This window comes from Carcharodon carcharias (genome assembly GCF_017639515.1).
Source record: "Carcharodon carcharias isolate sCarCar2 chromosome 39 unlocalized genomic scaffold, sCarCar2.pri SUPER_39_unloc_1, whole genome shotgun sequence".
Lineage (NCBI taxonomy): Eukaryota > Metazoa > Chordata > Chondrichthyes > Lamniformes > Lamnidae > Carcharodon > Carcharodon carcharias.
Genome location: NW_024470814.1, coordinates 1,997,297 through 2,016,269, shown reverse-complemented (window position 1 = coordinate 2,016,269; position 18,973 = coordinate 1,997,297). Strand labels below are relative to the sequence as shown.

The 18,973-nt window shown below is 56.1% G+C and overlaps 1 protein-coding gene across 1 annotated transcript in view; it reads right to left on the bottom strand.

Moving 5' to 3' along the window:
• Window positions 1–18,973, bottom strand: part of LOC121274925 (flavin-containing monooxygenase 5-like) — a 141,862-nt gene that overhangs the window by 95,674 nt on the left and 27,215 nt on the right. The window contains exons 6-7 of the mRNA XM_041182302.1: window positions 16,606–16,958; window positions 15,298–15,370 (exon numbers count right to left, since the gene is read on the bottom strand). Of these exons, the coding sequence (XP_041038236.1) occupies window positions 15,298–15,370; window positions 16,606–16,958 (426 nt within the window). The remainder of the gene's footprint in view (window positions 1–15,297; window positions 15,371–16,605; window positions 16,959–18,973) is intronic.

Here is an 18,973-nt window from a genome sequence, read left to right as displayed (position 1 = left end):
GGGAGTCGTGTGTGCAGTGGTGTAGAGCTGTGGGAGCGCTTTGTGCTGTGGTGTAGAGCTGCGGGAGTGGTGTGTGCAGTGGTGTAGCACTGTGGGAGTGTTGTGTGCAGTGCTGTAGTGCTGCAGGAGTGGTCTGTGCAGTGTTGTAGTGCTGCGGGAGTGGTGTGTGCAGTGGTGTAGCGCTGCGGGAGTGGTGTGTGCTGTGGTGTAATGCTGCGGGAGTGCTGTGTGCAGTGGTGTAGTTCTGCGGTACTGGTGTGTGCTGTGGTGTAGGGCTGCGTGAGTGGTGTGTGCAGTGGTGTAGCGCTGCGGGAGTGGTGTGTGCTGTGGTGTGGAGCTGCGGGAGTGTGGTGGGCAGTGGTGCAGCGCTGCGGGAGAGATGTGTGCAGTGGTTTAGCGCTGCGGGAGTGGTGTGTGCAGTGGTGTAGAGCTGCGGTTTTGGTGTGTGCAGTGGTGTAGAGCTGCAGGAGTGGTGTGTGCAGTGATGTAGAGCAGCGGGAGTGCTGTGTGCAGTGGTGTAGCGCTGTGGGAGTCGTGTGTGCAGTGGTGTAGAGCTGCGGGAGTGGTGTGTGCAGTGGTGTAACGCTGAGGGAGTGGTGTGTGCAGTGGTGTAGAGCTGCAGGAGTGGTGTGTGCAGTGGTGTAGAGCTGCGGGAGTGGTGTGTGCAGTGGTGTTGAGCTGCGGGTGTGGTGTGTGTATTGGTGTAGTGCTGTGGGAGTCGTGTGTGCAGTGGTGTAGAGCCTTGGGAGCGGTATGTGCAGTGGTGTAGAGCTGCGGGGGTGGTGTGTGCAGTCGTGTAGCGCTGTCGGAGTGGTGTGTGCATTGGTGTAACGCTGCGGGAGTTGTCTGTGCAGTGTTGTGGTGCTGCGGGAGTGGTGTGTGCAGTGGTGTAGCGCTGCGGGAGTGGTGTGTGATGTGGTGTAATGCTGCGGGAGTGGTGTGTGCAGTGGTGTAGTTCTGCGGTACTGGTGTGTGCAGTGGTGTAGGGCTGCGGGAGTGGTGTGTGCAGTGGTGCAGTGCTACGGGAGTGGTGTTTGCAGTGCTGTTGTGCTGCAGGAGTGGTGTGTGCAGTACTGAAGACCTGCAGGAGTGGTGTGTGCTGTGGTGTAGTGCTGCGGGAGTGGTGTGGGCAGTGGTGTAGAGCTGCGAGTGTGGTGTGTGCAGTGGTGTAGAGCTGCAGGAGTGGTGTGTGCAGTGGTGTAGAGCTGTGGGCGTGGTTTGTGCTGTGGTGTAGAGCTGCATGAGTGGTGTGTGCTGTGGTGTAGCGCTGCGCCAGTGGTGTGTGCAGTGGTGTAGTGCTGCGCGAGTGGTGTGTGCAGTGGTGTAGTGCTGCGGGAGTGGTGTGTGCAGTGGTGTAGAGCTGCGGGAGTGGTGTGTGCAGTGGTGTAGTGCTGCGCGAGTGGTGTGTGCAGTGGTGTAGAGCTGCGGAATTGGTGTGGGCAGTGGTGTAGCGCTGCCGGTGTGGTGTGTGCAGTGGTTTAGCGCTGCGGGAGTGGTGTTTGCAGTGGTGTAGAGCTGCGGGATTGGGGTGTGCAGTGGTGTAGCGCTGCGGGAGTGGTGTGTGCAGTGGTGTATTGCTGCGGGAGTGGTGTGTACAATAGTGTAGTGCTGCGGGAGTGTTGTGTGCGGTGGTGTAGTGCTGCGGGAGTGGTGTGTGCAGTGGTGTAGAGCTGCTGGAGTGATGTGTGCACTGGTGTAGTGCTGCGGGAGTGGTGTAGGCAGTGGTGTAGTTCTGCGGGAGTGGTGTGGTCAGTGGTGTAGAGCTGCGGGAGTGGTGTGTGCGTTGGTGTAATGCAGCAGGCGTGGTGTTTGCAGTGTTGTAGTGCTGCGGGAGTGGTGTGTGCAGTGGTGTAGCGTTGCGGGAGTGGTGTTTGCAGTGTTGTAGTGCTGCGGGAGTGGTGTGTGCAGTGGTGTAGCGCTGCGGGAGTGGTGTGTGCAGTGGTGTAGAGCTGCAGGAGTGGTGTGGGTAGTGGTGTAGGGCTGCGGGGGTGGTCTGTGCAGTGGTGTAGAGCGGCAGGAGTGGGGTGCGCAGTGGTGTAGAGCTGCGGGAGTGGTGTGTGTAGTGGTGTAGTGCTGTGGGAGTCGTGTGTGCAGTGGTGTAGAGCTGTGGGAGCGGTATGTGCTGTGGTGTAGAGCTGCGGGAGTGGTGTGTGCAGTGGTGTAGCACTGTGGGAGTGTTGTGTGCAGTGCTGTAGTGCTGCGGGAGTGGTCTGTGCAGTGTTGTAGTGCTGCGGGAGTGGTGTGTGCAGTGGTGTAGCGCTGCGGGAGTGGTGTGTGCTGTGGTGTAGCGCTGCGGGAGTGGTCTGTGCAGTGTTGTAGTGCTGCGGGAGTGGTGTGTGCAGTGGTGTAGCGCTGCGGGAGTGGTGTGTGCAGTGGTGTAGGTCTGCAGGAGTGGTGTGTGCAGTGGTGCAGTGCTACGGGAGTGGTGGGTGCAGTGCTGTTGTGCTGCAGGAGTGGTGTGTGCAGTACTGTAGCCCTGCAGGAGTGGTGTGTGCAGTGGTGTAGTGCTGCGGGAGTGGTGTGTGCAGTGGTGTAATGCAGCTGGAGTGGTGTATGCAGTGGTGCAGAGCTGCGGGAGTGGTGTGTGCTGTGGTGTAGAGCTGCGGGAGTGCTGTGTGCAGTGGTGTAGCGCTGCGGGAGTGGTGTGTGCAGTGGTGTAGAGCTGAGGGAGTGGTATGTGCAGTGGTGTAGAGCTTCGTGAGTGGTGTGTGCAGTGGTGTAGCGCTGCGGGAGTGGTGTGTGCAGTGGTGTAGAGCTGCGGGAGTGATATGTGCAGTGGTGTAGAGCTTCGTGAGTGGTGCGTGCAGTGGTGCAGCGCTGCGAGAGAGATGTGTGCAGTGGTGTAGCGTTGCGGGAGTGGTGTGTGCAGTGTTGTAGCGCTGCGCGAGTGGTGTGTGCAGTGGTTTAGAGCTGCGGGTGCGGTGTGTGCATTGGTGTAGAGCTGCAGGAGTGGTGTGTGCAGTGGTGTAGAGCAGCGGGAGTGGTGTGTGCAGTGGTGTAGAGCAGCGGGAGTGGCGTGTGCTGTGGTGTAGCGCTGCGGGAGTGGTGTGTGCAGTGGTGTAGCGCTGCGGGAGTGGTGTGTGCAGTGGTGTAGAGCTGCGGGAGTGGTGTGTGCAGTGGTGTAGCGCTGTGGGAGTGGTGTTTGCAGTGGTGTAGAGCATCGGGAGTGGTGTGCGCAGTGGTGTAGTGCTGCGGGAGTGGTGTGTACAGTGGTGCAGCACTGCGGGAGTGGTGTGCGCAGTGGTGTAGAGCTGCGGGAATGCTGTGTGCAGTGGTGCAGATCTGAGGGAGTGGTCTTTGCAGTGGTGTAGAGCTGCGGGAGTGGTGTGTGCAGTACTGTAGCCCTGCAGGAGTGGTGTGTGCAGTGGTGTAGTGCTGCGGGAGTGGTGTGTGCAGTGTTGTAATGCTGCTGGAGTGGTGTATGCAGTGGTGCAGAGGTGCGGGAGTGGTGTGTGCTGTGGTGTAGAACTGCGGGAGTGGTGTGTGCAGTGGTGTAGCGCTGCGGGAGTGGTGTGTGCAGTGGTGTAGAGCTTCGTGAGTGGTGTGTGCAGTGGTGTAGCGCTGCGGGAGTGGTGTGTGCTGTGGTGTAGAGCTGCGGGAGTGGTATGTGCAGTGGTGTAGAGCTTCGTGAGTGGTGTGTGCAGTGGTGCAGCGCTGCGGGAGAGATGTGTGCAGTGGTGTAGCTTTGCGGGAGTGGTGTGTGCAGTGGTGTAGCGCTGCGCGAGTGGTGTGTGCAGTGGTGTAGAGCTGCGGGTGCGGTGTGTGCATTGGTGTAGAGCTGCAGGAGTGGTGTGTGCAGTGGTGTAGAGCAGCGGGAGTGGTGTGTGCAGTGGTGTAGAGCAGCGGGAGTGGCGTGTGCTGTGGTGTAGCGCTGCGGGAGTGGTGTGTGCAGTGGTGTAGCGCTGCGGGAGTGGTGTGTGCAGTGGTGTAGCGCTGCGGGAGTGGTGTGTGCAGTGGTGTAGCGCTGCGGGAGTGGTGTGTGCAGTGGTGTAGAGCTGCGGGAGTGGTGTGTGCAGTGGTGTAGCGCTGTGGGAGTGGTGTTTGCAGTGGTGTAGAGCGTCGGGAGTGGTGTGCGCAGTGGTGTAGTGCTGCGGGAGTGATGTGTGCAGTGGTGCAGCATTGCGGGAGTGGTGTGCGCAGTGGTGTAGAGCTGCGGGAATGCTGTGTGCAGTGGTGCTGATCTGAGGGACTGGTCTTTGCAGTGGTGTAGAGCTGCGGGAGTGGTGTGTGCAGTGGTTTAGTATTGCGGGAGTGGTGTGTGCAGTGGTGCAGCGCTGCGGGAGTGGTGTGTGCATTGGTGTAGAGCTGTGGGTGTGGTGTGTGCAGTGTTGTAGAGCTGCTGGAGTTTTGGGTGCCATGGTTTAGTGCTCTGTGAGTGGTGTGTGCAGTGGTGTAGAGCTGCGGGAGTGGTGTGTGCAGTGGTGTAGAGCTGCGGGAGTGGTGTGTGCAGTGGTGTAGAGCTGCGGGAGTGATGTGTGCAGTGGTGTAGAGCTGCAGGAGTGGTGTGTGCAGTGGTGTAGAGCTGCGGGAGTGGTGTGTGCAGTGTTGTAGAGCTGCGAGAGTTTTGGGTGCCGTGGTTTAGTGCTGTGTGAGTGGTGTGTGCAGTGGTGTAGAGCTGCGGGAGTGGTGTGTGCAGTGGTGTAGAGCTGCGGGAGTATTGTGTGCAGTGGTGTAGAGCTGCGGGAGTGGTGTATGCAGTGGTGTACAGCTGCAGGAGTGATGTGTGCAGTGGTGTAGAGGTGCGTGAGTGGTGTGTGCAGTGGTGTAGAGCTGCGGGAGTGTTGTGTGCAGCGGTGTAGAGCTGCAGGAGTGGAGTGTGCAGTGGTGTAGAGCTGCGGGAGTGGTGTGTGCAGTGGTGTAGAGCTGCTGGAATGATGTGTGCAGTGGTGTAGCGCTGCGGGAGTGGTGTGTGCAGTGGTGTAGAGCTGCGGGAGTGTTGTGTGCTGTGGTGTGGAGCTGCGGGAGTGTGGTGGGCAGTGGTGCAGCGCTGCGGGAGAGATGTGTGCAGTGGTGTAGCGTTGCGGGAGTGGTGTGTGCAGTGTTGTAGCGCTGCGCGAGTGGTGTGTGCAGTGGTTTAGAGCTGCGGGTGCGGTGTGTGCATTGGTGTAGAGCTGCAGGAGTGGTGTGTGCAGTGGTGTAGAGCAGCGGGAGTGGTGTGTGCAGTGGTGTAGAGCAGCGGGAGTGGCGTGTGCTGTGGTGTAGCGCTGCGGGAGTGGTGTGTGCAGTGGAGTAGCGCTGCGGGAGTGGTGTGTGCAGTGGTGTAGCGCTGCGGGAGTGGTGTGTGCAGTGGTGTAGCGCTGCGGGAGTGGTGTGTGCAGTGGTGTAGAGCTGCGGGAGTGGTGTGTGCAGTGGTGTAGCGCTGCGGGAGTGGTGTTTGCAGTGGTGTAGAGCGTCGGGAGTGGTGTGCGCAGTGGTGTAGTGCTGCGGGAGTGATGTGTGCAGTGGTACAGCACTGCGGGAGTGGTGTGCGCAGAGGTGTAGAGCTGCGGGAATGCTGTGTGCAGTGGTGCTGATCTGAGGGACTGGTCTTTGCAGTGGTGTAGAGCTGCGGGAGTGGTGTGTGCAGTGGTTTAGTATTGCGGGAGTGGTGTGTGCAGTGGTGCAGCGCTGCGGGAGTGGTGTGTGCATTGGTGTAGAGCTGTGGGTGTGGTGTGTGCAGTGTTGTAGAGCTGCTGGAGTTTTGGGTGCCATGGTTTAGTGCTCTGTGAGTGGTGTGTGCAGTGGTGTAGAGCTGCGGGAGTGGTGTGTGCAGTGGTGTAGAGCTGCGGGAGTGATGTGTGCAGTGGTGTAGAGCTGCAGGAGTGGTGTGTGCAGTGGTGTAGTGCTGCGGGAGTGGTGTGTGCAGTGTTGTAGAGCTGCGAGAGTTTTGGGTGCCGTGGTTTAGTGCTGTGTGAGTGGTGTGTGCAGTGGTGTAGAGCTGCGGGAGTGGTGTGTGCAGTGGTGTAGAGCTGCGGGAGTATTGTGTGCAGTGGTGTAGAGCTGCGGGAGTGGTGTATGCAGTGGTGTACAGCTGCAGGAGTGATGTGTGCAGTGGTGTAGAGGTGCGTGAGTGGTGTGTGCAGTGGTGTAGAGCTGCGGGAGTGTTGTGTGCAGCGGTGTAGAGCTGCAGGAGTGGAGTGTGCAGTGGTGTAGCGCTGCGGGAGTGGTGTGTGCAGTGGTGTAGAGCTGCGGGAGTGTTGTGTGCTGTGGTGTGGAGCTGCGGGAGTGTGGTGGGCAGTGGTGCAGCGCTGCGCGAGAGATGTGTGCAGTGGTGTAGCGCTGCGGGAGTGGTGTGTGCAGTGGTGTAGCGCTGCGCGAGTGGTGTGTGCAGTGGTGTAGGGCTGCGGGAGTGTTGTGTGCCGTGGTGCAGTGCTACGGGAGTGGTGTGCGCAGTGCTGTTGTGCTGCAGGAGTGGTGTGTGCAGTACTGTAGCCCTGCAGGAGTGGTGTGTGCAGTGGTGTAGTGCTGCGGGAGTGGTGTGTGCAGTGGTTTAGTGCTGCTGGAGTGGTGTATGCAGTGGTGTAGAGCTGCGGGAGTGGTGTGTGCAGTGGTGTAGAGCTGCGGGAGTGGTGTGTGCAGTGGTGTAGAGCTGCAGGAGTGGTGTGTGCAGTGGTGTACTGCTGCAGGAGTGATGTGTGCAGTGGTGTAGAGCTGCGGGAGTGGTGTGTGCAGTGGTGTAGCGCTGCGGGAGTGGTGTGGGCAGTGGTGTAGCGCTGCGGGTGTGGTGCGTGCAGTGGTTTAGCGCTGCGGGAGTGGTGTTTGCAGTGGTGTAGAGCTGCGGGATTGGGTTGTGCAGTGGTGTAGAGCTGCGGGAGTGTTGTGTGCAGCGGTGTAGAGCTGCGGGAGTGGTGTGTGCAGTGGTGTAGATCTGCGGGAGTGTTGTGTGCATTGGTGTAGTGCTGCGGAACTGTTGTGTGCAGTGGTGTAGAGCTGCGGTTGTGGTGTGTGCAGTGGTGTAGAGCTGCTGGAGTGATGTGTGCAGTGGTGTAGCGCTGCGGGAGTGGTGTGTGCAGTGGTGTAGAGCTGCGGGAGTGGTATGTGCAGTGGTGTAGAGCTGCGTGAGTGGTGTGTGCAGTGGTATAGTGCTGCGGGAGTGGTTTGTGCTGTGGTGTGGAGCTGCGGGAGTGTGGTGGGCAGTGGTGCAGCGCTGCGGGAGAGATGTGTCCAGTGGTGTAGCGCTGCGGGAGTGGTGTGCGCAGTGGTGTAGTGCTGCGGGAGTGGTGTGTGCAGTGGTGTGGCGCTGCGGGAGTGGTGTGCGCAGTGGTGTAGAGTTGCGGGAATGCTGTGTGCATTGGTGCAGATCTGAGGGAGTGGTCTGTGCAGTGGTGTAGAGCTGCGGGAGTGGTGTGTGCAGTGGTGTAGTATTGCGGGAGTGGTGTGTTCAGTGGTGTAGCGCTGCGGGAGTGGTGTGTGCAGTGGTGCAGCACTGTGGGAGTGGTGTGTGCAGTGTTGTAGAGCTGCGGGAGTGTTGTGTGCTGTGGTTTCGTGCTGTGTGAGTGATGTGTGCAGTTGTGTTGAATTGCGGAAGTGGTGTCTGCAGTGGTGTAGAGCTGCGGGAGTGGTGTGTGCAGTGGTGTACTGCTGCAGGAGTGATGTGTGCAGTGGTGTAGAGCTGCGGGAGTGGTGTGTACAGTGGTGTAGAGCTGCGGGAGTGGTGTGGGCAGTGGTGTAGCGCTGCGGGTGTGGTGTGTGCAGTGGTTTAGCACTGCGGGAGTGGTGTTTGCAGTGGTGTAGAGCTGCGGGAGTGGTGTGCGCAGTGGTGTAGTGCTGCGGGAGCGGTGTGTGCAGTGGTGCAGCACTGCGGTAGTGGTGTGCGCAGTGGTGTAGAGCTGCTGGAGTGGTATGTGCAGTGGTGTAGAGCTGCGTGAGTGGTGTGTGCAGTGGTGTAGTGCTGCGGGAGTGGTGTGTGCTGTGGTGTGGAGCTGCGGGAGTGGTGTGTGCAGTGGTGTAGTGCTGCGGGAGTGGTGTGTGCTGTGGTGTGGAGCTGCGGGAGTGTGGTGGGCAGTGGTGCAGCGCTGCGGGAGAGATGTGTGCAGTGGTGTAGCGCTGCGGGAGTGGTGTGTGCAGTGGTGTAGCGCTGCGGGAGTGGTGTGTGCAGTGGTGTAGAGCTGCGGGAGTGGTGTGTGCAGTGGTGTAGAGCTGCAGGAGTGGTGTGTGCAGTGATGTAGAGCAGCGGGAGTGGTGTTAGCAGTGGTGTAGAGCAGCGGGAGTGGCGTGTGCAGTGATGTAGAGCTGCGGGAGTGGTGTTTGCAGTGGTGTAGTGCTGCGGGAGTGGTGTGTGCAGTGGTGTAGAGCTGCGGGAGTGGTGCGTGCAGTGGTGTAGAGCTGCGGGAGTGGTGTGCGCAGTGGTGTAGTGCTGCGGGAGTGGTGTGCGCAGTGGCGTAGTGCTGCAGGAGTGGTGTGTGCAGTGGTGTAGCGCTGCGGGAGTGGTGTGCGCAGTGGTATAGAGTTGCGGGAATGCTGTGTGCATTGGTGCAGATCTGAGGGAGTGGTCTGTGCAGTGGTGTAGAGCTGCGGGAGTGTTGTGTGCAGTGGTGTAGTATTGCGGGAGTGGTGTGTTCAGTGGTGTAGCGCTGCGGGAGTGGTGTGTGCAGTGGTGCAGCACTGCGGGAGTGGTGTGTGCAGTGGTGTAGCGCTGTGGGAGTGGTGTGTGCAGTGTTGTAGAGCTGCGGGAGTGTTGTGTGCTGTGGTTTCGTGCTGTGTGAGTGGTGTGTGCAGTGGTGTAGAGCTGCGGGAGTGGTGTCTGCAGTGATGTAGAGCTGCGGGAGTGGTGTGTGCAGTGGTGTACTGCTGCAGGAGTGATGTGGGCAGTGGTGTAGCGCTGCGGGTGTGGTGTGTGCAGTGGTTTAGCGCTGCGGGAGTGGTGTTTGCAGTGGTATAGAGCTGCGGGATTGGGTTGTGCAGTGGTGTAGAGCTGCGGGAGTGTTGTGTGCAGCGGTGTGGAGCTGCGGGAGTTGTGTGTGCAGTGGTGTAGAGCTGCGGGAGTGGTGTGCGCAGTGGTGTAGTGCTGCGGGAGTGGTGTGCGCAGTGGTGTAGATCTGTGGGAATGCTGTGTGCAGTGGTGCAGATCTGTGGGAGTGGTCTGTGCAGTGGTGTAGAGCTGCGGGAGTGGTGTGTGCAGTGGTGTAGTATTGCGGGAGTGGTGTGTTCAGTGGTGTAGCGCTGCGGGAGTGGTGTGTGCAGTGGTGCAGCGCTGCGGAAGTTTTGTGTGCTGTGGTGTAGAGCTGTGGGAGTTATCTGCGCAGTGGTGTGGAGCTGCAGGAGTGGTGTGTGCAGTGTTGTAGAGCTGCGGGAGTGTTGTGTGCAGTGGTTTATTGCTGTGTGAGTGGTGTGTGCAGTGGTGTAGCGCTGCGAGAGTGGTGTGCGCAGTGGTGTAGAGCTGCAGGAGTGCTGTGTTCAGTGGTGTAGAGCTGCGGGAGTGGTGTGTGCAGTGGTGTAGAGCTGCGGGAGTGGTGTGTGCAGTGGTGTAGAGCTGCGGGAGTAGTTTGTGCAGGGGTGCAGCGCTGCGGGAGTGGTGTTTGCAGTGGTGCAGTGCTGCGGCAGTGGTGTGGGCAGTGGTTTAGCGCTGTGGGTTTGGTGTGTGCAGTGGTGTAGAGCTGTGGGAGTGGTGTGTGCAGTGGTGTAGAGCCGCAGGAGTGGTGTGGGCAGTGGTGTAGTGCTGCCGAAGTGGTGTGTGCAGTGGCGTAGTGTTGCGGGAGTGTTGTGTAGTGCTGCGTGAGTGGTGTGTGCAGTGGTGTAGTGTTGCGGGAGTGGTGTGTGCAGTGGTGTAGAGCTGCAGGAGTGGTGTGTGCAGTGGTGTAGAGCTGCGGGAGTGGTGTAGGCAGTGGTGTAGAGCTGCTGGATTGGTGTGTGTAGTGGTTTAGAGCTGCGGGAGTGGTGTGTGCAGTGGTGTCGAGCTGCGGGAGTGGTGTGTGCAGTGGTGTAGAGCTGCGGGAGTGGTGTGTGCAGTGGTGTCGAGCTGCGGGAGTGGTGTGTGCAGTGGTGTAACACTGCGGGAGTGGTGTGTGCAGTGGTGTTGAGCTGCGGGAGTGGTGTGGGCAGTGGTGTGCTGCGGGAGTGGTGTGTGCAGTGGTGTAGAGCTGTGGGAGTTGTCTGTGCAGTGGTGTGGAGCTGCAGGAGTGGTGTGTGCAGTGTTGTAGAGCTGCGGGAGTGTTGTGTGCAGTGGTTTATTGCTGTGTGAGTGGTGTGTGCAGTGGTGTAGCGCTGCGGGAGTGGTGTGCGCAGTGGTGTAGAGCTGCAGGAGTGCTGTGTGCAGTGGTGTAGAGCTGCGGGAGTGGTGTGTGCAGTGGTGTAGAGCTGCGGGAATGGTGTGTGCAGTGGTGTAGAGCTGCGGGAGTGGTTTGTGCAGGGGTGCAGCGCTGCGGGAGTGGTGTTTGCAGTGGTGCAGTGCTGCGGCAGTGGTGTGGGCAGTGGTTTAGCGCTGTGGATTTGGTGTGTGCAGTGGTGTAGAGCTGTGGGTGTGGTGTGTGCAGTGGTGTAGAGCCGCAGGAGTGGTGTGGGCAGTGGTGTAGTGCTGCCGAAGTGGTGTGTGCAGTGGTGTAGTGTTGCGGGAGTGGTGTGTGCAGTGGTGTAGAGCTGCGGGAGTGGTGTGCGCAGTGGTATAGAGCTGCGGGAGTGGTGTCGGCAGTGGCGTAGAGCTGCGGGATTGGTGTGTGTAGTGGTTTAGAGCTGCGGGAGTGGTGTGTGCAGTGGTGTCGAGCTGCGGGAGTGGTGTGTGCAGTGGTGTAGAACTGCGGGAGTGGTGTGTGCAGTGGTGTAACACTGCGGGAGTGGTGTGTGCAGTGGTGTAGAGCTGCGGGAGTGGTGTGTGCAGTGGTGTAGAACTGCGGGAGTGGTGTGTGCAGTGGTGTAACACTGCGGGAGTGGTGTGTGCAGTGGTGCTGAGCTGCGGGAGTGGTGTGGGCAGTGGTGTAGTGCAGCGGGAGTGGTGTGTGCAGTGGTGTAGAGCTGCGGGAGTGGTGTGTGCAGTGGTATAGATCTGTGGGAGTGGTGTGTGCAGTGGTGTAGAGCTGCGGGAGTTGTGTGTGCAGTGGTGTAGAGCTGCGGGAGTGGTGTGTGCAGTGGTGTGGAGCTGCGGGAGTGGTGAGTGCAGTGGTGTATCGCTGCGGTTGTGGTTTGTGCAGTGGTGTAGAGCTGCAGGAGTGGTGTGGGCAGTGGTGTAGCGCTGTGGTATTGGTGTATGCAGTGGTGTTGTGCTGCGGGAATGGTGTGTGCAGTGGTGTAGAGCTGCGGGAGTGGTGTGTGCAGTGGTATTGAGCTGCGGGAGTAGTTTGTGCAGGGGTGCAGCGCTGCGGGAGTGGTGTTTGCAGTGGTGCAGTGCTGCGGCAGTGGTGTGGGCAGTGGTTTAGCGCTGTGGGTTTGGTGTGTGCAGTGGTGTAGAGCTGTGGGAGTGGTGTGTGCAGTGGTGTAGAGCCGCAGGAGTGGTGTGGGCAGTGGTGTAGTGCTGCCGAAGTGGTGTGTGCAGTGGCGTAGTGTTGCGGGAGTGGTGTGTGCAGTGGTGTAGAGCTGCAGGAGTGGTGTGTGCAGTGGTGTAGAGCTGCGGGAGTGGTGTAGGCAGTGGTGTAGAGCTGCTGGATTGGTGTGTGTAGTGGTTTAGAGCTGCGGGAGTGGTGTGTGCAGTGGTGTCGAGCTGCGGGAGTGGTGTGTGCAGTGGTGTAGAGCTGCGGGAGTGGTGTGTGCAGTGGTGTCGAGCTGCGGGAGTGGTGTGTGCAGTGGTGTAACACTGCGGGAGTGGTGTGTGCAGTGGTGTTGAGCTGCGGGAGTGGTGTGGGCAGTGGTGTGCTGCGGGAGTGGTGTGTGCAGTGGTGTAGAGCTGTGGGAGTTGTCTGTGCAGTGGTGTGGAGCTGCAGGAGTGGTGTGTGCAGTGTTGTAGAGCTGCGGGAGTGTTGTGTGCAGTGGTTTATTGCTGTGTGAGTGGTGTGTGCAGTGGTGTAGCGCTGCGGGAGTGGTGTGCGCAGTGGTGTAGAGCTGCAGGAGTGCTGTGTGCAGTGGTGTAGAGCTGCGGGAGTGGTGTGTGCAGTGGTGTAGAGCTGCGGGAATGGTGTGTGCAGTGGTGTAGAGCTGCGGGAGTGGTTTGTGCAGGGGTGCAGCGCTGCGGGAGTGGTGTTTGCAGTGGTGCAGTGCTGCGGCAGTGGTGTGGGCAGTGGTTTAGCGCTGTGGATTTGGTGTGTGCAGTGGTGTAGAGCTGTGGGTGTAGTGTGTGCAGTGGTGTAGAGCCGCAGGAGTGGTGTGTGCAGTGGTGTAGAGCTGCGGGAGTGGTGTGCGCAGTGGTATAGAGCTGCGGGAGTGGTGTCGGCAGTGGCGTAGAGCTGCGGGATTGGTGTGTGTAGTGGTTTAGAGCTGCGGGAGTGGTGTGTGCAGTGGTGTCGAGCTGCGGGAGTGGTGTGTGCAGTGGTGTAGAGCTGCGGGAGTGGTGTGTGCAGTGGTGTAGAACTGCGGGAGTGGTGTGTGCAGTGGTGTAACACTGCGGGAGTGGTGTGTGCAGTGGTGCTGAGCTGCGGGAGTGGTGTGGGCAGTGGTGTAGTGCTGCGGGAGTGGTGTGTGCAGTGGTGTAGAGCTGCGGGAGTGGTGTGTGCAGTGGTATAGATCTGTGGGAGTGGTGTGTGCAGTGGTGTAGAGCTGCGGGAGTTGTGTGTGCAGTGGTGTGGAGCTGCGGGAGTGGTGAGTGCAGTGGTGTATCGCTGCGGTTGTGGTTTGTGCAGTGGTGTAGAGCTGCAGGAGTGGTGTGGGCAGTGGTGTAGCGCTGTGGTATTGGTGTATGCAGTGGTGTTGTGCTGCGGGAATGGTGTGTGCAGTGGTGTAGAGCTGGAGTGGTGTGTGCAGTGGTGTTGAGCTGCGGGAGTGGTGTGTGCAGTGGTGTAGTGCTGCGGGATTGGTGTGTGCAGTGGTTTAGCGCTGTGGTAGTCGTGTGTGCAGTTGTGTAGTGCTGCGGGAGTGGTGTGTGCAGTGGTGTAGAGCTGTGGGAGTGAAGTGTGCAGTGGTGTAGTGCTGCGGGAGAGGTGTGTGCAGTGGTGTAGAGCTGCGGGAGTGCTTTGTGCTGTGGTGTAGGTCTGCGGGAGTGGTGTGTGCAGTGGTTTAGCGATGCGGGAGTGGTGTGTGCAGTGGTGTAGAGCTGCAGGAGTGGTGTGTGCAGTGGTGTAGAGCTGCGTGAGTGCTGTGTGCAGTGTTGTAGCGCTGCAGGAGTGGTGTGTGCTGTGGTGTGGAGCTGCGGGAGTGGTGTGTGCAGTGGTGCAGCGCTGTGGGAGTGGTGTGTGCAGTGTTTTAGTGCTGCGGGAGTGTTGTGTGCAGTGGTGTAGCGCTGCAGGAGTGGTGTGTGCTGTGGTGTAGTTCTGCGTGAGTGGTGTGTGCATGGTGTAGAGTTGCGGGGGTGGTGTGGGCAGTTGAGCTGAGCTGTGTGAGTGGTTGTTGGCAGCTGTGTTGTGCTGGTTTTGGAAGGTACTGTCAATGGATCTTTGGTGAACTCCTGCAGTGCATCTTGTAGATGGTACACACGCTGCTGCTACTGTGCGTCGGTGGTGGAGGGAGTGAATGTTTGTGGATGGGGTGCCAATCAAGCGGGGCTGCTTTGTCCTGGATGGTGTCGCGCTTCTTGAGTGCTGTGGGAGCTGCACTCACCCCATCACACTCCTGACTTGTGCCTTGTAGATGGTGGACAGGCTTTGGGGGAGTCAGGAGGTGAGTGACTCTCCGCAGGATTCCCAGCCTCTAACCTGCTCTTGTAGCCACAGTATTTAAATGGCTGGTACAGTTCACTTTCTGGTCAATGGTAACCTCCAGTATGTTGAAAGTGGGGGGAATCAGTGATGATAATGACATTATTGGTTGCTTGTGACCCAGGTCAAACTGCCATAGCATCTCACAATATCGTCCAACAATATTCTGTTGATTCATTGGAAAGTCAACCTTGCTACCTTATGCTTTGCTGTTTGTTTGCTCTTTACTCAGTGCATTGGAGATGACTCAAACACAAGTCAGTCAGTTTTTCTGGCTGGAGACACACGATTCCTGATTGCAATTAAAAAAATTTAATGAACTGGTATTTTTGTTACAAAGACAGTTATATGATAAAAAAACCTTCTTAGATGGTCGGCCGGAGCATGTTTTCTCTAGAGGAGAGACTAAGACTAGGGACATGGTTTAAAAATGAGAAGTTTCACTTTTAACATAGAGATGAGGAGAAACGTTTCTCCGTCCAACGATCGTTGGCATGTGGAATTCTCTCCCCCAGAACGTGTCGGGGGTGGGGGGTAGTGGGGGGGAGGTGGTGGTATAAGGGGAAGTGGGGGGCGGGTTTGGATGTGGGTGCTGGGGGCACACCCAGGTCACCCATGAACTTATTGAATGGTGGAGCAGACACAAGGAGCTGAGTGTCCTCCTCCTGCCCTTATGATTCTGTAATGTACAGGTGGGCATTCAAAGTTTTCTGGAGTATTGTGTTGAAAGACCACTCATACACTCAAAAATAAACATTTAGAAGGTAAAAGACGAATAGGCTAGTTATGAATCCTGGTTAACATGATGGGGCAACTGCTGTCGATTGAGTAATGTCCTGTGTGATTTGGGGGCTTCAAAACCCCTCCTCTATCCTGGGAACTCCCTATAGTTCCAAATCAGGATGGTGAGTGGCTTGGAGGGGAACTTCCAGGTGCTCGTGTTCCCTATGTGTCTGCTGCCCTTGTCCTTCTAGATGGTAGCGGTCGTGGGTTTGAAAGGTGATATCGAAGGAGCCTTGGTGATTTGCTGCAGTGCATCTTGTAGATGGTACACACACTGCTGCTACTGTGCGTCGGTGGTGGAGGGAGTGAATGTTTGTGGACGGGGTGCCGATCAAGCGGGGCTGCTTTGTCCTGGATGGTGTCGAGCTTCTTGAGTGTTGTGGGAGCTGCACTCATCCAGGCAATTGGGGAGTATCCCATCACACTCCTGACTTGTGCCTTGTAGATGGTGGACAGGCCTTGGGGAGTCAGGAGGTGAGTTACTCTCTGCAGGATTCCCAGCCTCTGACCTGCTCTTGTAACCACAGTATTTATATGGCTGGTCCCAGTTCGCTTTCTGGTCAATGCTAACCCCCAGGATGTCGATACTGGGGGCTTTCAGTGATGGTAATGCCCATTGAATGCCAAAGGGGGCGCTGGTTAGATTCTCCCTTGTTGGAGATGGTCATTGCCTGGCACTTGTGTGGTGTGAATGTTACTCGCCACTTCTCAGCCCCAAGCCTGAATATTATCCTTGTCTTACTGCACGTGGACCTGATAGCTGAGAAGCCACAACTGGTGCCATAATGCCTCATGATTCTTTGCCTGTATACGACATGCATACCTGTCCAGAATCTTCTCTTCTCTGTTGGTTATTTCGGCCAACATGTCCTTAGCAGGAGGCAATTTTGCTAAACCTTGTAAGAGTAAAGAGAAAACAAAAAGTCAATGCACATCTCTGTATACAATGGCCCGGATATACCACAGTAAAACCCATAAAGGTTAGTGCTCTCTCAGTGCGCAGGAATTAGCATAATTGGCATACCTTCCAAGTTGGGCAGTCTTGCAATATTATTGACATCGTATCTGCCGCCCATGATACTTTAATAAAAACATGGCGAACTTTTTTTAATAGACGACAGGCGCGTTTTGACTTCTGGGCCTCTTTTTCCAATGTCTATTCGCAGCGCCACTCTAAGCCTTGGCAGTGATTCCTATACAGGGAGTGTAGGGTGGTGGGGGGGGGCGGGGTGGGGGGGCTTCAGAAGCAACCTCCTCGAGCTTTCCAAATGAGCCTCCGTCTTTGATGAGACGGCAAGCTGAATATACATCTTGGGTGATGATACTGGAGAGCTCTGAAGCAGAGTCGTACGGACTCCAGAAGCGTGAGTTCCATTTCTCTCTCCACAGAGGCTGAGTTTTTCCAGCATTATTATGGATTTCCAACATCCGCAAGTATTTTTGCTTTCACGATATTTTCGAGGTGACCCGCTCTGTTATAGAGGATGGCATTTTTGCTATCGTTCAAACAGGAGTCCTCATTATCAAGCACCTGATCACCGATCTTTGCTCTACAATAATACATGTAGCTTCCAGTACATGTAAGAGTGCCACACTGCAAGGCTGAGTGCCAACATTAGGTTGTGCGCCAGCATCATTCTTGGCCCGCTGCGCTTTTCATTATGCACACATGAGGACACCTTGCAAGAATGCCAATACACAACGCCCTAGCACTTTGCAGGCAGAAGTAACACTGTGCTCGTTTCTCCTTAACAAAATAAGTGACAGCCATTCGCTGGTTCATTCCTCAAGGCAATGTTTTGTCCCAACAGGGTTAAGCTGCCCGGTTTAAATTTCAATCAATGCTTGGCAGTTAACTGTCAGTCACTACCACTTGTTGCACCCTCCATGGCAAAGTCACTTGCCAGCCAATCAGCATTCCCTTCACCTGCAGTATAAATTGTTGTTCTCCCTGCACACTGGCACTCTTGCGAGGTGTCCCCGTAACTGCAAGACAAAAATCTTCGACATGTCTCGTTTTTTTTTGAGCGAAACTCAAGCGGTGCACCATCAGAGGGCTCCTTGTTTCTTTTCTATTTTGTTTAACCAGCCGATTCTCTTTATCTGAGGTCAATGCGCAATGTTCTCAAACCTTTGAAAACTCGGGTTGCCCAACGAGACTGCATTTCGGATATAGGCATTATCGCCACCAGTGGGTCGATGAGTCCAATAATGGCTAAAGTTGGTTGCTCCAATTGAGGCGGGAAGACGTGCTTGTAGAGGGAAACATGGGTGGCACGCACTTCGGTGACAGCTTCTTCCAGGAATGGATAAGCCACAGAGTACCCTGTCGCAAATAGAATGCTATCGATGTCCTCCACGCTTCCATCGACGAAAACGGCAGAGGTCTCGGTAAAGTGCTTCACGTTTGGCTTCACCTGGATGGCTCCTGAGATAATGCGACTTGGTAGCTCATCGCTCACCATTGGTTGTCGTACGAGAGCCCTGCAACAGAGATTAAAACAGGTAGTGCCATGCATCGATGTCCTTTTTATTCGTTCAACCACGGTGTCTAACCCTGTTGCGTCATCCAAGAAAACTATATTAACAAACACTAGGGACAATGTAAACATCAGCCCCTTAAAGAGCAAAGACACAATTTGAAGCAGTAACGTTGACCAGTACAGTGTTTGTGAGGGGAGAACAACAATTTATACTGCATGTGAAGGGAATGCTGATTGGCTGGCAAGTGACTTTGCCATGGAGGGTGCAACAAGTGGTAGTGACTGACAGTTAACTGCCAAGCATTGATTGAAATTTAAATCGGGCAGCTTGACCCTGTTTGGACAAAACATTGCCTTGAGGAATGAACCAGCGAATGGCTGTCACTTATTTTGTTAAGGAGAAACGAGCACAATGTTATTTCTGCCTGCAAAGTGCAGGGCGCTGTGTATTGGCATTCTTGCAAGGTGTCCTCATGTGTGCATAATGTTGCCCATCCCTAACTGCAGTTGACTGGAGTGGCTTTCTCAGCCATGTCAGAGGGCAGTTCAGAGCCTTTGCTATGTGGGTCAGAAGTCACATGTAGGCCGGACCGGGTCTGGATGGCAGGTTCAAAGGACAGACTAGGCAGATGCTTTTTACAGCACTCAATGGGGGCATGACTTCTCCTGAGTGGCAACCAACTGTCTTTACGTTTGGACTTCCAGGAGAGGGTCCCAACCTCCCGTGCGTGACACCCTTGGGAGGAGAAGTTATAGAACCATAGAACACAACAGCACAGAAAACAGGCCATTCAGCCCTTCTAGTCTGTGCCGAAATATTATTCCGCTAGTCCCATTGACCTGCACCCAGTCCATAACCCTCCAGATCTCTCCCATTCATGTGTCTATCCAATTTATTCTTACAACTTAAGAGTGAGCCCGCATTTACCACATCAGATGGCAGCTCGTTCCACACTCTCACCGCTCTCTGAGTGAAGAAGATCCCCCTAAACCTTTCCCCTTTCACCCTAAAGCCATGTCCTCTCGTGTTTATCTCTCCTAATCTAAGTGGAAAGAACCTACTCGCCTTTACTCTGTCTACACCCCCTCATAATTTTGTAAACTTCTATCAAGTCTCCCCTCATCCTTCTACGCTCCAAGGAATAAAGTCCTAACCTGTTTAATCTCTCCCTGTAACTCAACTCCTGAAGACCTGGCAACATCCTAGTAAATCTTCTCTGCGCTCTCTCTCAATCTTACTGACATCCTTCCTGTAGTTAGGTGACCAGAACTGCACACAGTTATGGACCGTGGTCACAGTTGCTGTTGGTAACTTTCAACTGCCAATATTATTAATTGAGTTGAAATTCTACCAGTTACCCTGGTGGGGTTTGTTAACACCCTCTCTCCCCCGAGCATTAGCCTTGGATTACAAACCTAGTGACTTCGCCATTATGCCACCAGCTCCCCCTAATCCTTTTACAGTAGGCCCTTTGGCCCTATGAGTCAACTCCGCCATTGAACAAGATCATGGCTGACCTTCTACTTCAAAGCCCATTTGCTCACAGCTTTAGTCACAGAGTCATAGAGTTCTACAGCACAGGATCAGGCTCTTCCATGCATCGTGCCCTTGCCAGCCATCAACCACCTATCTATTCTAATCCTATCTTCCAGCACTTGGCCTGTAGACCTTCTATACTATGGTGTTTCAAGTGCTCACCTAAATACTTCTTAAATTTTGTGAGAGTCCCTGCCTCTACCATCCCCTCAGGCAGCGTGTTCCAGAGGATCGTTGTAGGACTCTGGGTCTATACTCGATGGAGTTTAGAAGGATGAGGGGGGATCTGATTGAAACTTACAGAATACTGAAAGGCCTGGATAGAGTGGATGTGGGGAAAATGTTTCCATTAGTAGGAGAGACTAGGACCCGAGAGCACAGCCTCAGAGTAAAGGGAAGACCTTTTAGAACAGAGATGAGGAGAAACTTCTTTAGCCAGAGAGCGATGAATCTATGGAATTCATTGCCACAGAAGGCTG